General features: G+C 38.6%; 1 protein-coding gene across 2 annotated transcripts in view; it reads left to right on the top strand.

Moving 5' to 3' along the window:
- Positions 1-19,590, top strand: part of ARHGAP42 (Rho GTPase activating protein 42) — a 318,240-nt gene that overhangs the window by 175,707 nt on the left and 122,943 nt on the right. For both annotated transcript variants that reach the window (XM_061143598.1, XM_061143589.1), the window contains exon 4: positions 2,010-2,081. In XM_061143598.1, the coding sequence (XP_060999581.1) occupies positions 2,010-2,081 (72 nt within the window). The remainder of the gene's footprint in view (positions 1-2,009; positions 2,082-19,590) is intronic.

Genomic DNA, 19,590 nt, shown 5'->3' with positions numbered 1-19,590 from the left:
AAATACATGTACTTAAGCGTTGTGCTGTATATCTTCTTATTCAACCTCATTGTTGCGTTTTCACCACTTGAGAAATATCCCTTTGTTTAAGACCATTACCTTTAAATATATGAGGTCATGCTGGTTTCCAGCATAAGGCAGACATTCGGTAACTGTTGGCCTTTATTGTTGCTGTTTTTCCAAATTACACTCAAGTGTCCATGACACTGTCTTTCCTTGTGTGAACTTTAAAGGCAGAATCCATTCTTTATTATCTCTGTAAGATCTGGAGAAATACATATGTGTGTGTTTCAGTGTATTTGGAGTTTCACCGGGACAAAGAGGATTTAGAGAGGGAGAATTAAAAGTGAGCTACTTTGCTACTGTTTACAGTTATCTCTCTGTAGTAAAATGCCTGCTCAGTGTATCTGGATGAATGCCTGTCCAAGCTCACAGATAGGAGGTAGGTGATGGGTGTCAGAGGTATCTGTGGTGACTCTTAACACCTTGGGAAGGATTTTGAGTATTGATCTACTTTGTATGTTTCCACAATGGAGGATTAGGTACTTTTTTCAAGAGGTCGTCTCAGCTTCCTACAAATTGGAAAATGACAGAATCATGGGAAGCATTATTTAGTTTTTATTTTTGTGAATACGGTCTTTGTGTGTTAGATTATGGAATTTAAGAAATAAAGCTCGACTAGGAAATAACCAGTTTAGTAAAAATGCTGCTGCTGCTGCTAAGTTGCTTCAGTTGTTTCTGACTCTGTGTGACCCCATAGATAGCAGTCCACCAGGTTCAGCCCAGCAGAACCCCATCCCTGGGATTCTCCAGGCAAGAACACTGGAGTGGGTTGCCATTGCCTTCTCCTTAGTGAAAATAATTGAAAGTAAAACCCATTTATTGAAATTTTAAAATTGTGATATAATGTCAAACTTATTTTAAATTGTAAGAAGAATATAAGGAGCTCCTATATATGCTTTAACCTATTTTAAAATAGTGACTTATTTGAAAAATAGATTTTTCTCTTCATCTTGCATTTGCTAACTATGTAATAGGTCATAGTATTATCACAGTGGTAGAATGAATGATAATTTTGTTAACTGGGCCTACCTTCCCCCTCCCCCCCTCAACTTTATTGGTATATAATTCTCATTATGGAAGTTTCAATTGTACAATATGTTGGTTTGATGCATTTATATATTGCAAAATGGTTAATATCATGACATTAGCTAATATTTCCATCTTGTCACATTATTATTTCTTTTTGTCATGAAAACATTTAAGTTCCTGTGTTTAATGTTAATGCTTTTTAAAGTGATTTTTTAAAAAATCAAGATTTCCTTCCAGCATGTTGCTTCCCTTAGAAATATGTCTTCTGTATCCAGTCACTGCCCCTGACCCAGCTTGAAACCCCTCACAGTATTTGTACAGATCAATTTAAAGATTTATCTGTTTGAAAGTTTAAGTGAAACCAGTTTGGAGTTTTGGGCTAAAACATTGTTCATTGAAATAAAATCAGTTACTGTTTTAGTGTGGATGGAAATATTATGAGAACATGCAGGCAATGCCCAAGTGTAAGGAATCTAATTAAATAGGGAAAAAATAAGCTTGATTTTATCTTGCAGCTGTACAATTACAATATTCTAGCGGCAAGATGAAAAGCTTTTATATGGCTCAATTTTCAAATGATGCTTGAACTGACTACATTAAACCAGTATAACTAAAGGTATCTTAAAATTTAATGTCTGATGTGTAGTTAAATTTTAGAATATGAAGTTTAAATATTTAAGATCTCGCCATGTGTACTTGTTTTCACATTATTCACAAGTGAAATAATTTGTGAAAATTTAATTATAAAGTAGGAAAAGACTATATGACATGCATGAGGTATTTTTTATTTCATTTATAGAAGCAAAAGGGAACAAAAAACCATTTATTTAAGTAAGTGGAATAAGGGACATATCTTTTTTTCAACATTGTTTACATAAATTATACAGAAATTAATGTATTTGTATTTTTAATTTCAGATTCAAAATGCTAATGATGTATTAATTGCACCACTTGAGAAATTTCGCAAAGAACAAATAGGTGCAGCAAAAGTAAGTATTACATTTTATTATTCTTCATATATTCTCTTGATAATTAAAGATAATAGATGTAATTTCAGATGTTAACATTTTTGAAATTAGAGTGACCTTTTAAAAATTCTGTACGTCATTTAAAATTTTTGCACAGAGCCTATTACAAAGACTGGAATTCTTTTAAACAGAAGAAAGATATTATTCTCCTACTGAATAGAGAAAAAGTCAGTATAAGTGAGTTTCTTCCATCCCAACAATGGTAGGACATTAGTAGTTTTAAAGAGGGTAAAATCATTTTGCAAAAATACGGTAAGTATCCCTAACACCTATATAAAATAAAAATTAGGTATGTATGTTGAAAATTGAGGCAGTAATTATAAAATTGCTTTTATTTTTTTGTATTTTTTATTCTTCATAAAAATATGTGTTTGTGGATAACTTTAGACATCTTTGTCATGCCTCTGCATTAATGTTTAATTCCTTATGGATCAATTAAAATTTTTATGAGCCTAATAATTTCTGAAATTTACTGGTAACTTCTTTCCTAGTTCCATGTTTAACTACATTTTCAACATCATGTAAGGACTTAAAATTTGAGTTTCTAAACCAGAATTCATCATCTGTCATACTCCCCCCATCCTTTCTCTGTTTCGGTTTTCCAATCAATGACAAACCCTTTTCTCCTTTGAGCAGTGTTTTCATTCTCCTGCAGAAATATTTCTCCTTCTATCCTTCTCCCTTCTGTCTGAAATTTTTCCCCTCCTTGGAATATTTCCTACTTGTTGAAGTCTTGCTAGCTCTCCATGGCTTGTTTCATATCTCTGCACCAGAAAGAAGCCTTCCTTTACATGGGTCTTTCCCTATACGTCTGTTCCCTTCCAGAATTGATTTTTTTTCTTAGAGGATCAAGTAATCTCTATGTTTATTTCCTGTGAAAAGCTATCACAGTCTGCCTTGAGTTAGAGTTTTATGTGCGCTTACCCACCAATTATGAACCGTTATCGAGTCAAGAATGAAACCAGAACCATTGTGTGTTCATTAATTCAGCAAACGTCTGTCAGTATCTCTGTGGCCCACTTAGGGCGTTTGATGAGATTAAGGGGTGCAACTGTAAGCAGGACAGAGGAGCTCCCTGTTCTGGTGTCAGTTGTTATCTTCTGTGTGTTTACAAATGCCCTGAGGGTTGTGGAGCAGAAGTACGTGGTGCTTTGTGAGAACATAATTAATGGAACTGACCTTGTCCAGAGAACCAGGCAATGCCTTCTGGAGGAAGTATTGGTTAAACTGAGAGCTGAGTGATAGGAAAGAAACAGCTGGGAATGGGGATACAGGCAGGGGAAGGGAGGGCCCCTTTTCACATTCCCGAAGAGGGAACAGGGTGGATGTGAATGAAGGCCTTGAAGAAGGAGAGAGCCTGGCATTTTAGAGTAAAACGTTGTCATGCATTTGGAACATAGAGGACCGTGGGGATGGAGGACATATGCACACCTTGTTAGTGGTTCACAGTGTTTACTCCTTATTCTGTTTTACTTATCCACTGATCATGTAAAGAAATGTAGGTAGAGGAGCGATTGTACCTGCACTTGAAATATCACTCTGGTGGGACTGGAGGAGGGGGGACTGTTTGAGCGAAACCAGTTTGGGAGTTAATTGTTAGTAGAAGGGGATGGCGCCGTGGAGACAACAGAATATATTTCAGACATAAAACGAAAAGAGTAGGAAATGGGTTACAGACTGAAAAGGGAGCAACACGACTTTTCAGGGATAACTCCCAGGGTTCCGTGTTTTTTCCAGCGGCTTACTGGCTTAGGCAGCATTTACATTTGAATGGCAGAAATGGTGAGTTTGGCCTTGGGTCAGTGACTGAACTCAGGGTTTCACCACGCCATCCAAGTGGACAGTGACTTAGCAGGTGTGCGTTCAGATCTGAATTAGGAATGTGTTTGGGATTTGTCCTCCAGATGGTAATTAAAATCATGGGAGTAGGTTAGAACCCTTAGGGAAAGGAGAGAGTGAGAAGAGCACCTAAATTCTTGATGATCTGAGAACTCTCAACATTTGATGTTTGGAAAGAAACAAAGACAGATAGGGAGCTGAGAAGGAAGAAGATAGGAGGAAGAAAATATGAGAATGTGGTGGCTTAGAGCAAGCAAGAGACTTTTCAAGAGTTAAATAGCTGATTTTCCTTGAGATCCAGACTGCAGGGGTTTTCACTGAGTTATTAAATCTGTGACCTGATTAAATCCTCACAAGCAACCTGGGAGGGGAATACCGGTGTTAGTTATGTCTGCTTTACAGTGAGGCAAACGGTGAGGTCTCCTGCATGCACCAGACCCCAGAGCTGGGAAGTCAGACTCTGTGTATGAAATCAAGCCATTTTCCTTCAAGGTCTTGGTTTACAATATTTCACTTCATCAGTGGGTTTCCCTGGTGGCTCAGATGGCAAAGTGTCTTCCTGCAATGCGGGAGACCTGGGTTTGATCCCTGGGTTGGGAAGATCCCCTGGATAAGGAAATGGCAACCCACTCCAGTATTCTTGCCTTGGAAAATTCCATGGATGGAGGAGCCTGGTGGGCTACAGTCCATGTGGTCACAAAGAGTCAGACATGACTGAGCCACTTCACTTTCATTTCATCAGTGATGTTTTTATAATATTAAAAAGCTTTGTGAAGAATTCTTTTTCTAGCACAGACTATTCCACGTTTGGAGCTCATATAAAGTAGTAAATTTCACATTTGTATAAATTCTTATTTGTTTACGTTTGCTACAGGGGTAGTAGCATGAGTGAATACACTCATTTTATTTTGATTTTTAAGTATCTCAGTTGCTGAACAGATCAGCTGGGAGCACACAATAGCATTCTACAATCTTGCCTACTCATTGGGAGGTTAACCTTACGATTGAATAAATTCAGATGAAATCTTGAGCAAAAATGTGATTGCAGTGGGCCTCCTGGTGGTGTTGATTCTGTGTATTTTATTTGCCTGATAGCTCTTAGTACTATATTGTTTCTCAGCTTCTAAGTAATCCTTGTTTAGTAAAGTGAATAGAAAGCAGGAATTCTCTTCTGCAATATTTGTGTAGGTCATGACACATGTCTTTTTTTCTGGTATTACAGAAGCATCTTGGTAGTAATAAAAATCTTGAAGATGTTGATTTCTTTTTATCGGCTTTACTTCCTGTTCTACTTAGTTATTTTCTTACTTGGTAAATAAAGTGAATTCTACAAATGACACTCAGCCAATTCTCACAGTCTTTGCAGTGGAGGTTTTGCACAAGTGCAGGCCTATGAGGGAGCTAGAGGAGAGTTCCCTTACAGCAGGACACACTCAGCTTGGTGCTGGTGGAAGACACTGCGTCCACATGGCCCTTCCTCACAGGCAGATGATCCTGTTCAGATGAAGTGGATAGAGTCCGTGGACCACAAACATTCCCTTCGTGAAGTGTGTTTTTATGGAGCTTTGAGACACCTGATCCTTCGCTGTGGAAAGTGAGGCCCTGAGTGACTTACAGTTGTGGGGAAAAAACAAACCACTGCATCTGTGAGAGACGTTAGAAGGGATTAATGATGAGAGTGTTAACTGAAGCACAGGGGAGATGGGGCCTGCTTTGTGAGCAGCTAAAGATTAGAATTATCTGTAAACGCTTGCCAAGTGTGTATTTATTTTAAAGGTTCTTATTCTGAGGGTGTACGCAGAATGGAACTGTATTGCAGGGCTGACCTATTACACATGTCGAAGTATAGAGGTGAATGTTTGGTTTCTTTAATGTGCCTCCTGATATACTGCTGATTTAAATTCTAGAAATGAGTGGAGAGTAGGTATTCAGAACGATTAATGCCAGCTAAAATTCACACGATATGAATGTACCTAGGGCAGCATTATTGTAGAACATGATGAGATATAACTTTTTTTTCACATTTTTTGTATATATTGACGGATATATTTCATTGCATTGGAAGTGTTCTCCTTGCCCCTGGAGAGAATGAATTGTAAGTCATATCTGCACACATGTTCCTGCATAAACTGACTCCAGAATATTGGTAGAACTTCATACCTGAGTTTCTAATCAAAGACACATGTACTAGAGAGAAATCTCTGTCTGACTCCTTTTCCACATATAAACAGACTGAGCAGTTAGTTGGGGGCAGAGTAAGGATCAAAACTCAGTTCCTCAGACCATCAATCTTTTGATTCCTCTGTGATGCTCTTTAGAATACTGTTTTGTGAATTTTTCTTTTTTGTCTACCATTAGCAAATAAATGTTTCAGTGTGAAACATTTTAATGATAAAAATGTTGCAAATAAGCCCAAACATGACCGCTTTGAAGCAAGCCTAACTAATGTATCTTCCTTGATTTAAAAATTCCCCAGCATACAGTAGGCAGTTAACATGGGCTGGTTTTATTAGATAAGAGAGACATGAGAAATACTACCCATTAAAGTTAAAAGGTACATTTTCAGTTTATGGGGAATGTTTTTAAAACTGGTTTTCATTTTCACTTAGACTTTACTGGAAATCATGTGAACATTCTTCCATGGTTTTAAAACAAAAATAAATGATATAATGTTAGTTATGGCAAAATAGAACTTGATTTTCTTTACATTAATTTCATATTGAAAACTGTAGTAGAACTGGATAATACTTGTCCCTTTGTTTTGTCCATAGAGGAATTTGGTTCTGCCTCTGGACATTTGTTAATTACATGACAAGGCATGTTAATAATAATTTTAGCATATGGTGCCTAAAATATATCTGTGGATAACTGTCACAATTAATTCCTATACAACTTTAAGATTTCCTTCATGTGAAAAATGATTGCATCCTAATTTGATGTCTCAAATATGCAAGTGGTTTAGGGAATCTAGAAGAATTACAGATGCTTTCAAATTTAAAAGAATTTGTCACTAAACAGTTATTCATCCAATTTAAAGCATAATAAATACTTGAACTCATGTTGAGAACAATCCAAAAGCAAATCCCCTAGTGGTCCAGTGGTTATGACTCTGCTTTCCAACTGCAGGGGGCACTGGACTTCCATGGAATTCTCTTTTGGATTGTTCTCATTATGAATCCAAGCATTAAATTAGATGAATAACTCAGCTAGGTGATGAACTTATGGTTACCAAAGGGGAAAGCCGGAGGGGCGGTGGGCCGATTGGGAGATTGGGATTGACACATACACATTACTTCTCTGATGGCGCAGATGGTAAAGAATCCACTTGCAATGCAGGAGACTTGGTTTCGATCCTTGGGTCGGGAAGATCCCCTGGAGGAGGGCATGGCAACCCACTCCAGTATGTTGCCTGGAGAATTCCATGGACAGAGGAGCCTGGCGGACTGCAGTCCATTGGGGTCGCAAAGAGTCTGACATGACTATGCGACTAAGCACAGTACATGTGTAGAACAGGTAACTAATAAGAACCTACTGTATGGTATAGGAAACTATTCAATACTCTGTAATGACCTATGTGGGAAAAGAAGCCTAAAAAGAATGGATATATAGTGAATCACTTTTCTGTACAACAGAAACTAACACAAATTGTAAACCAGCTATGCTCCAATAAAGATTGGAGCATTCTAAAAACTAAGATCATGGCATCTGGTCCCATCACTTCATGGCAAATAGATGGGGAAACAATGGAAATAGTGAGAGACTTTATTATCTTGGTCTCCAGAATCACTGTGGATGGTGACTGCAGCCATGAAATTAAACGCCATGAAATTAAGATGCTTACTCCTTGGAAGAAAAGCTATGACCAACCTAGATAGCATATTAAAAAGCAGAGACATTACTTTGCCGACATACGTACATCTAGTCAAATCTATGGTTTTTCCTGTAGTCATGTATAGATGTGAGACTTGGACCATAAAGATGGCTGAATACTGAAGAATTGATGCTTTTAAACTGTGGTGTTGGAGAAGACTTGAGAGTCCCTTGGACTGCAAGATCAAACCGATCAATCTTAAAGGAAATCAGTCCTGAATATTCATTGGAAGGACTGATGCTGAAGCTGAAGCTCCAGTACTTTGACCACCTGATGCAAGGAGCCAACTCATTAGAAAAGACCCTGATGCTGGGAAGGATTGAAGACAGGAAGAAAAGGGGATGACAGAGGATGAGATGGTTGCATGACATCACTGACTGAATGGACATGAGTTTGAGCAAGCTCCAGGAGATGGTGAAGGACAGGGAAATCTGAAGTGCTGCAGTCCATGGGGTCACAAAAAGTCAGACACTTCTGAAGTAACTGAGCTTGTGCTCAATGGACTTAGATCACCTTCCTTTCCTCCTGTTTTGAACACATCCTAGAGAGAATGGTCAGGATTTTCATGTTTGCTGCTGGCCACTGAGCTGAGTCTGTCTCTTAGACAGATACTCTCTGGCAGTGACTGTATTTGGGACTGAGTTTCTGGGCAAACTAGGAACCATTTGATAGTTGATTTGAAATTACTTGCAATTCCCTCTACTGTACCTTCTATCAGTAGATTCTATTATGTTATATAGAGTTACAGAATTACTGATTTTGTTATTTGGTCATGTTTTTAAGCAATAATAGTTACTCTTTGTCATAGTTAACCAAGTACTGCCTGCCCTGAGCATGTTACATGTAGCGGTGGTGGTAGTGCTGGTGCTTTCGTCGTTAAGTTGGGCCCGACTCTTGTGACCCAGTGGACTGTGGCCTGCCAGGCTTCTCTGTCCGTGGCGTTTCCTGGGCAAGAATACTGGACTGGGTTGCCATTTAATTCTCTAGCGGATCTTCCCCAACTGGGGATCAAACGCACGTCCCCTGCATTACAGGCAGTCTTCTGCATTGCTGGCAGATTGTTTACCGATGAGCCACCAGGTGAAACTCAATTTAATCCTCACAACCAACAGATAAGAAAACTGCTAAAACTCATAGATAAAGAAAATGAGGTGCTGAGAGGTTAAGCAAATGGGCAGAGGCGTACGCAAAAGGAGTAGAGTTAGATTTTAGCCAGAGATGAGATCAAGCCTGCAGAGTACTTCAGTAGCACCACCACATGTTTGATGCTCAAGAGATACAAATTCCTTTTCTCTATACTGGGAAAAGGAAACATTGTCTGGTTAGCTTATTTAGAGGGCAAGATTACTATCTTTTTAATTGTTTAATAGCCAGTTCTGTAGAATCATACATATTTGAGATCAAACCCTGGCATTTAATACTTAAAGGAAATGTGAACTTGGATAATTACTTTCTAAAGCCTTGGTTTCAGCCTCAGAAAAATAGTACAATGTTAATTGTTCATATTTTATAATTAGTAGTAATACTTTCTGTTGGCATTAATCAAAGTATCACAGTAAAAATACTGTTCATGTAGGTTAATTTGTCTTACTTTGTTTTGTGGACAGAGACAAATGCAGGTTCATTGCTAAATATTTACATAGAGTGATTCATAGGGCTACCAAGCAAGAGGCTCTTAGATGTACATTACTTGTAATTAATAGCACTCTACAACCTCTGAAGCACTGTTGCTTATCACTGATAACAGTCTTACAGAGCCGGAACTATCATCATTCTTCAGATGACTGAGACGCAGAAGGATCGAGTGGTGTTGCTGGTAACCCCAAGGTGCACGTGTGTTCTGCCTGGGGCTCAGATCCCGGGCTTCTGTTCCCTGACTCGGGGGTTTGACACCTGGCTCCATCATGGGGATGTAAACCTCTTTTTCTTTTTTTTAAATATATAATTTATTGTGTATTTTCACCATCCTTTACAGTGTTTTGTAAGGTGACTATCAGCCCTGATTGACCCCATTGCCACCACTAGGGAAACAAACCAGACCACATTCCTTGGAGACAATGAATCAGTAGTCATTTTTGTACAGGTGGTACTATTAGGTGTCTGTGTACTTTGAAAATTCTAATTGTATCGTGTTTTTATGTATATTTCAGAATCTGACAGTCATTAGGAAAGCTGAGCTTCACATAGAATTCTGGAATTCTTCACATAGAATTCACATAGAGTTCTGGGTAGGAATGTAACCCAAAAACCGTTTTCTGTTGAACAAGTCAAATTTACATATATTACATCTTTATGTATTAGGAGCTTCCCAGGCGGCGCTAGAGGTAAAGAGTCCTCCTGCCAATGCAGTAGACCCAAACCACGTGGGTTTGATCCTTGGGCTGGGAAGATCCCCTGGAGGAGGACATGGCAACCCACTCCAGTATTCTTACCTGGAAAATTCCTTGGACGGAGGAGCCTGGTGGGCTGCAGTCCATGGAGTCACAAAGAGTTGGGCACAACTGAGCCACACACATACTGGAACATTATGTATTGAATGTCTGTGTGTGTTTACATACATATATAGATTATGGTGAACTTCACTAAGTGGCTGCTGTTTGCTCAGATAAGAGGATATGCTCTTGTAATTTAATGATAATAAATTGTAGTTGAGATTATCACCATTTTCCCTCCTAATTATTCTTATGTTGATGCCTGAAGACTGATACTTAAGAAATATTTTAAGATTCCCTACAATATATATTTTTACAAAAGATCCTTATGCTAAATTTTTAGGTCAAATGTATAATTTTTAAAAATTTTCACACAGTTCACAAATACCATACATAAATAAGAATAAGATACAGTGGAACCTCACTAAGGAGCACCATTGTTAAAATCAGTGCCCAGAGATCTGGAGAGTGAAATCTGCTGTACAGTTCAGATTCTTTTCATTCTTCAATGGTCAGCCTTCTTCAGTGAGAATCAAACCTATTTCCTTATAATGAAATCTCCATAGCAAATCCAGTTACTTAGGGTTAACCTGATGGAGGGAGAAACTCGAAATAATGAACATTTTCAAGGTCTCTTGCTTCTACATAGGGCATCTGTAAGTAGTTCAAAAGTTCCATCTCCACAGAGCAAACTGCCCTCGTCAACTTTGTACCTTCTCCAGATAACATGGTGGTTCTGAGATTTGGTGTTTTTATTTGTAGATGCATTCTTTCCTGTACCCTTTGTACTGGCTACTCTGCTGCAGAAGAGTTTCATACATGAGAGTTTATTCCTCAAATTCATTTCAGCATACATGTGTTGGTTCAGCATTACTGTGCATGTTGCTATTTTTACTTCTACCTTATTTGTTCAGGATCACTGCCTTCCCAGTGGTCCTTGAGATGCTTGGAAAGCTATCTGGGATTTACTTTTTTATTTTATTTTTTTCACATTTAAGTGGTTGGAAATACTATGAAATATTTAGGGAACTGGAGACTTACTTCTGTGGAAAACTCAAAAGAAGAAGACAGTAAAACTGGAAGCGTTTTATATTATGTTTACATTTTTTAATTCAAAGCAGTTGTAGATACAAACAGAAGTCTGTTTCAAGCATCAGGAATAGGTTGGTGTCTAGTAAGCACCATCTGATGTTAACTATGGATCTCTGATAAAATGACTATCATCAGTGACCTAAGCTATCGTGTATTTTACTTTATAATGTAATTGTTGCTTGTTTGTTGGGGGGAAAAAAATAGAAATATCAGAGTTTATTACCCGGGTGAGCTAAGAAAGAAAATGAAAGATGAAGGATTTTCTAAATCATTTTATAGAATACTAATTTTTACACATTACACATTATAACCTATTCTTTGGGGGTTTTGCAAATGAGTTATGCCAGTGTTTCAATTTTAATGGTTCTCTATTGGTCTGTTCCTGTCGACGTCACCTATATTTTATGTGTATCAAATTAGAATTAAAACTTTATAATATACATTGAAGTAATTAGAAACCTTCCAAAGACTATGAAGGGCTTTCCTGGTGGCTCAGTGGTAAAGGATCTGCCTGCCAATGCAGGAGACACAGGTTTGATCCATGAATCTGGAAGATCCCGTAGAGAAGGAAATGGCCACCCAGTCCAGTATTCTTGCCCGGGGAATCCCATGGACAGAGGAGCCTGGAGGGCCACAGTTCCTGGGGTCACAAAAGAATCGGACGTGACTTAGCAACTAAACAACAAAGACTATGAATCAGTGTGTTAAATATTTAGAAAACTTATACAGATTTAAAAATTATGAAGAATCACAGGCTACTTCCTCTAAAAAATTAATTAAAACCTTTTGTTACATTGGAAATACAGAACCTTTTCATGTTTAGTTCAGTAAAAAAAATAAATAAATAAAAGTCACTGACTACCAAATGTGAAAATTGCCAGGAAGCATCTGAATTTGTTCAACATCCCTGTTAAGTTTTGGTTCTTCTTTTTTTAAAATATCATGTTGGTTTAACTTACCAACTCTTGTTTTCTATAAACAGCTTCAGTTTTTCAGCATTCTTGTTAAAAACATTAGCAGTGGAAACTGAACATGAAGCCCCTGATTACCTCATTTCAAAAAGTATCAATACTGACTGGTAAAATTATTTACCTTTTCACTGTTCATGTCTCATTGTTTCTTACAGTCAAAATTAAGTCTCAGTGTCTCTTAACTAGAGCTCTTTGTGTCCATGCTTGCCTGGTAGGCTTTAGGATTTGGTGGTGAAACTCATATTTCAGTTACTTCATTCCAAAGTCATGAGTTTTTTAGCATCTAGAGTTTATCGTCTAACATATCGACAGGGTCTCTACTACCTCATTCTCCTTTCCAAGCTCTGAGTCATTAGAAATCTGATGAGCCTGCCATCAGTCATCTTGCCTTAAGTTATTGACACAAAAGCATTGAACTGCAGTATTGATCTGCTTTATACTAACTAATCATGGTGTTCAGTTTGTGGACTCAAAAACAAAACATGGTGCTTACCTTCATGCAGCTAACAGAATAGCAGAGGAAGCCCAAGGACACAGATAATTAAGATGGAATGGGATTAGTGGTATATCTGAAATATACCTGCAGTCTTATATATGCACAGTGGAAGAAACAGCTTATTCTTCCTAACAGGGGAAGGGGGTCTGGCATAGCCTTTTGTGAAATTTTGATATTCCACAGGTGCAATTTAAAGGCTGGCAAATAGCATCCTTGACAAAAGAAAAGTGATAGTGACATAAAAGTTTGCAGAGTGGCTTAAAAGCTTGATATATTTTAGTGTGATTAGAGCTGTTGCTTTTAGCATTTTTTTTTACAACAACAAAAAACCATGAACTGCATTAAGAAGTACACTTAATATCACAATACACTGAGTATATGTGCACAGAATAACTGAGGCAGAAGAAAGGACAAGTGAACTGGAAGGTAGAATGACAGAAATAGCTGCTGTGGAATGAAAAAAAATGAGGATAGTCTTAGAGACTTCTGGGACAGTATTAAATGCACCAATACTCAAATTATTGGGATCCCAGAAGGAGAAGAAGAGGAGAAAGAGATAGGGTCTGAGAAAAATATTTGAAGAGACTACAGTCAAAAACTTTCCTAGCCTGGGAGAAGAAATAGCCACCCAAGTCCAGGAAGCACAGAGTCCCATACAGGACAAACACAGGGAGCAACATGCCAAGACCCATACTAATACAACTAGCAAAAACTGAGTGCAGAGAAAAAGTATTAAACGCAGCAAAGGAAAAGTAACAAATAACGTGCAAGGGAATCCCCATAAGGTTTTGAGCTGATCTTTCAGCAGAAACTCTGCAAGCCAGAAGGGAGTGGCATGATATATTTAAAGTGATGAAAGGAAAAGGCCTGCAACCAAGATTACTCTACCCAGCAAGGATCTCATTCAGAGTCAAGGAGAAATCAAAAGCTTTACAGACAAGCAAAAGCTAAGAGAATTCAGTGCCACCAAATCAGCCTTACAATAAGTGCTAAAGGAAAGAAAGAAAAAGAATCCAAATTGGCAAAGAAGTAAAACTGTTATTGTTTGCAGATGACATTATACTTTACATAGAAAATTGTAAATGTGCTAGCAGAAAACTGCTAGAGCTCATCAATGAATTTGGAAAAGTTGCAACATACAAAATTAAGGCACAGAGATCTCTTGCATGCCTTTTTTTTTTTTTTTTTCCTCTTCTGTTCCTATATGCTAACAGCAAAAGATCAGAAAGAGGGATTAAGGAAACAATCTCATTTACCATTGCATCAAAAAGAGTAAAATACCTAGGAATAAGTCTATCTAAGGAGGCAAAAGACCTTACTCAGAAAACTGTAAGATACTGATGAAAGAAATCAAAGAAAACACAAAGAGATGGAGAAAGATAACACATTCTTGTAATAGAAGAATCAATATAGTGAAAATGACTCTACTACCAAAGTCATCTACAGATTCAGTGCAATCCCTATCAAATTACAAATGGCATTTTTCAAAAAATTAGAACAAAATTTTTTTACATATTATGTGGAAGCACAAAAGACTACAAATAGTGAAAGCAATTTTGAGATAGAACAGAACTGGAAGAATCAGGCTCCCTGACTTCAGACTATACTAGAAACTTCAGAGATAAACCTATGCACCTTAATAAAGGAGTCAAGAATGTACTATGGAAAAAATAATATTGAATAGTTGCTTCAATAAGTGGTGCTGGGAAAACTGAGCCAGCTACATGTGAAAGAAAGAAATTAGAACACTCTAACACCATCCACAAAAATAAAGTCAAAATGGACTAAAGACCTAAATGTAAGGTCTAATACTATAAAACTGTTCGATGAAAATATAGGCAAGAACACTCTTTGACATAAATCAAAGAAAGATCTTTTTCAGTCCACGACCTAGAGTAATAAGAATAAAAACAAAAATAAACAAATGGGACCTCATTGAAACTTAAAAACTTTTGTAGATCAAAGGAAACCATTAGTGAAATGAAAAGACAACCCTCAGAATAAGAGAAGATATTTTCAAATGAAGCAGCTGGCAAGGGATTACTCTCCAAAGTATATCAAAAAACAAACAGCCAATGAAAAAATGGGCAGAAGACCTAAATGGAGATTTTACCAAAGAATACATACAGATAAATGGCCAACAAACATGTGAAAAGATCCTCAACAGCATTAATTATTAGAGAAATGCAAATCAAAACTACAACGAGATATCACCTCACACTGGGCAAAATGGCCATCATCAAAAAAATTTACAAGGTAAGGAGAGACATGAACTCTTCTGCACTTTGATGGGAACGTAAATTGGTACAGCAACTAAAGAGAACAGTACGGTTGTGCTTAGTTGCTCAGTTGTGTCCAAGTGTTTGCAAACCCATGGACTGGACCCCACCAGGCTCCTCTGTCCATGGGGATTTTCCAGGCAAAAATACTGGAGTGGGTTGCCGTGCCCTCCTGCAGGGGATCTTCCCAGCCCAGGGATCAAACACAGGTCTCCCACAATGCAGGCCGATTTTTTACCGTCTGAACCACCAGGGGAGCAGAGAACTGTATGAAATGAAGTGAAAGCTCTCAGTCGTGTCCGACTCTTTGGACCCCATGGACTAGACAGTCCATGGAATTTTCCAGGCCAGAATACTGGAGTTGGGTAGCCTTTCCCTTCTCCAGGGGATCTCCCCAACCCAGGGACCGAACCCAGGTCTCCCACATTGCAGGTGGATTCTTTACCATCTGAACCACCAGGAAAGCAGAGAACAGTATAGAGGTTCCTTGAAAGACTGAAAACAGACTCTATGACCCAGTAATCCCACTCCTAGACATACATCGAGAGAAAACCGTAATTTGAAAGGATGCTTGCACTCTGATGTACATTGCAGCACTATTTAGTGTACAGGACATGGAAGTAACCTAAATGTCCATTGACAGAGGAATGGATATAGAAGATGTGGTATGTGTACAATGAAATATTAATCAGCCTTAAAAAGGAACAAAACAGTGCCATTTGCAGAGATGTGGATGGACCTAGAGATTGTCATACAGACGAAGTAAATTAGAAAGAGAAAACACATATTGTGTAACACCACTTGTAAGTAGAATCTAGGCAAATGATACAGAAGAACATATTTGCAAAGCAGAAATAGAGTCATTGATGTAGAGAACAAGCTTACGGTTACCAAGGGGGTAGAGGGGGTGGGACAAACTGGGAGATTGGGGTTGACATCTATACACTACTATACGTAAAACCGATAAGGAGTGAAAACCCACTGGATAGCATAGGGAGCTCTACTCAGTAGTCTGTGGGGACCTGCATGGGAAGGAAGTCTGGAGAAGAGGGGATATGAGCGTGTGTTTTGCTGATTCACTTTGTTCTCCAGCAGAAACTAACACGAGGTTGTAAAGCAACTTTACTCCAATAGAAAACAAAACCAGAACACAAGCAGTGATTATATGTGCTGATATGCTTCTATACACGTGATGTGATCTGGTGTTTTTTAGTATGCTATAACCCATAGTATGAATAAATATTGCATCTGAGCTTAGCCTGTGTATGAAAATGGAAAACATGGGTAAATTAATGAAAAATGGGGCAGTAAAATTAGTGAAAAATACTAAGTGAAAATTTCACTCAAGAGCAAATCAGTGAAAAATACTCAGCTGAGGCGCAATAGTGGGGAGTTTTGTGCTGCATCAAGGAGTTGTTTGGTTGATGATAATTATGATGATCAGGATAGGCTAGATAATGATCATTTATGTCAGACAGTTTTCTAGGGAGCTCTTATATTCTTTTGTTTAATCTTTACAACAACCCTATAAGTTAGGGGCTATTGTTGTCACCCTCTTTCCAAAGAGTAAATTGGGCCACAGAGAGGGGTTATCTAATTTGCCTAGGATAAGGTAGCTCAGTTCAGTTCAGTCACTCAGTCGTGTCCTACTCTTTGCGACCCCATGAAATGCAGCACGCCAGGCCTCCCTGTCCATCACCAACTCCCAGAGTTTACTCAAACTCATGTCCATCAAGTCAGTGATGCCATCCAACCATTTCATCCTCTGTCATCCCCTTCTCCTCCTGCCTTCAGTCTTTCCCAGAATCAGGGTCTTTTCCAAGGAGTCAATTCTTCACATCAGGTGGCCAAAGTATTGGAGTTTCAGCTTCAACATCAGTCCTTCCAATGAACACCCAGGACTGATCTCCTTTAGGATGGACTGGTGGGATCTCCTTGCAGTCCAAGGGACTCTCAAGAGTCTTCTCCAACACCACAGTTCAAAAACATTGATTCTTTGGCACTCAGCTTTCTTTATAGTCCAACTCTCACATCCATACATGACTACTGGAAAAACTATAGCTTTGACTAGATGGACCTTTGTTGGCAAAAAGCAAATATTTCTGCTTTTTAATATGCTGTCTAGGTTAGTCATTACTTTTCTTCCAAGGAGTAAGCGTCTTTTAATTTCATGGCTGCAATCATCATCTGCAGTGATTTGAGAGCCCAGAAAAATAAAGTCAGCCACTGTTTCCACTGTTTCCCCATTTATTTGCCATGAAGTGATGGGAACGAGATACCATGAACTTAGTTTTCTGAATGTTGAGTTTTAAGCCAACTTTTTGACTCTCCTCTTTCACTTTCATCAAGAGGATCTTTAGTTCTTCTTCACTTTCTGCCATAAGGATGGTGTCATCTGTGTATCTGAGGTTTTTTATATTTCTCCCAGCAGCCCTGATTCCAGCTTGTGCTTCATCCAGCCTGGCGTTTCTCATGATATACTTTGCATATAAGTTAAATAAGCTGGGTGTCAATACACAGCCTTGATGTACTCCTTTCCCGATTTGGTATCTAGTGTGCAACAAAGCAGGGTTTGAACCCAGGCAGTTGGGCTATAAGCCACATGTCCCTGATCGTGACCCTGTACTCATGAGGCCAGTTGGACCTTGAATCTGTATTTCGAGAAGATAGTTTATGAGCATTGTGAGAGGTGGAGTCAGAGAGACCAGGCTCCCAGTCAATAATTCATCAACATCTTCAGTAGAATATTCAGGATAAATTTTGTTAAATCATCAGGGCATCCAATCATGCCTGCGTACTGCCAGCCATACAAGGCTTGGAATAGAGAATCTCCCCAGCAGGAGGGCACCAGAGAAGACAACCTCAAGCCTGTGTCCGATCGCAAAGGTCTTTGACTGTAAGCCCCCACTGATTACCCTTCAGCACATTACAAACTGCTGGAGTCCTGGTCTTTTCCGTGGGGTTCACAGAGGAGCCTCTTTGTTAACCCTCCAGTTTCTTTCTGGCATTGCCTTTCTCATTCTGCTTTGGTTCAATAGCTCTTGCCATTGTAATGCTTTTCAAGTCAGTGTAGTTCTCCAGTCTGCAACATGTTTCCTTTTTAAATTTACTTCTGTCCTTCCCTTTGGGCATGAGAAACTTATCTCTCTGTCTGTGGATTCTGCTGTTACCAAGTTCCCCAAGGAAGGGAGGCACAGGAAGACATGAGCCTGCCCGCCTGTGAGGGGTTTTGCCAACTTTTCTGCACCAGCGCCAGCTCAGAGCAAGTGTCGCAATGGAGACCTAGGTGCTTCCATTCTACCTTACCATGCTTTCCACCCGGAAGAGTTTAAGGGTGTTCTTTGTTTCCTTTCTTGAGCTGAGAATATACTTTTTATTCTTTATGTTTAAGGATTTGCAAACTGAGTCAAGTCTGGCCCTGTCTCTTTTGTATGGCCTGCAAACTGCAAGTGATTTTATATTTTTAAATGGCTTTTGAAAAATTAAGGATAATATTTTGTGATAAGTGAAAATTATGTGACATTCAGATTTCAGTGCCTATAAATAAAATTTTATTAGAACACTACATTGCCCATTGTGGTTTTTTACATGCTCTCACCTTACAGCTGCAGAGTTGGGTAGTCATGTCAGAGACCGCATGGCCCACGAAGCATACAATATTCCGTTGCAGAAAGCAGTTTGTAATCCTTGGTCTACAGCCTGAGACAAATTTCATTTCTTACCTCTGCAGTCTCTTAAGTCTTCATTCAAATGGAACCTTCTGGAGGAAACCATAATTCAAAAAGATACATGTATTCCAATGTTCATAGCAGCACCATTTATAATAAGCAAGGCATGGAAGCACCCTAAATGCCCACCAACAGATGAATGATGAGAGAAGATATGACATATAAGACAATATGTATAATATACACACAATGGAATATTACTCAGCCATAAAAAGAAAGAAATGATGCCATTTGTAGCAACATGGATGGACCTAGAGATTATCATACTAAGTGAAGTAAAGCAGATGGAGAAAGACAAATACCATATCACTTATATGTGGAATCTAAAAAAAATTATACAAATGGATTTATTTACAAAACAAAAATAGACCCACAGACATAGAAAACAAATTTATGGTTACTAAAAGTGAGAGCGTGGAGAGGGATAAATTAGGAGTTTGGGTTTAACATTAACATGTATACACTGCTACTGCTGCTACTGCTAAGTCACTTCAGTCGTGTTCAACTCTGTGCAACCCGATCCCTGGGATTCTCCAGGCAAGAACACTGGAGTGGGTTGCCGTTTCCTTCTCCAATGCATAAAAGTGAAAGTGAAGTCGCTCAGTCATGTCCGACTCTTGGAGACCGCATGGACTGCAGCCTACCAGGCTCCTCCGTCCATGGGATTTTCCAGGCAAGAGTACTGGAGTGGGGTGCCATTGCCTTCTCTGAACATATATATACTACTATACATAAAATAGATAACATTTATATATATATACA

This window comes from Dama dama, chromosome 1 (assembly GCF_033118175.1).
Source record: "Dama dama isolate Ldn47 chromosome 1, ASM3311817v1, whole genome shotgun sequence".
NCBI classification, from domain to species: Eukaryota; Metazoa; Chordata; class Mammalia; order Artiodactyla; family Cervidae; genus Dama; species Dama dama.
This window is presented reverse-complemented; position numbering and strand designations above follow the sequence as displayed.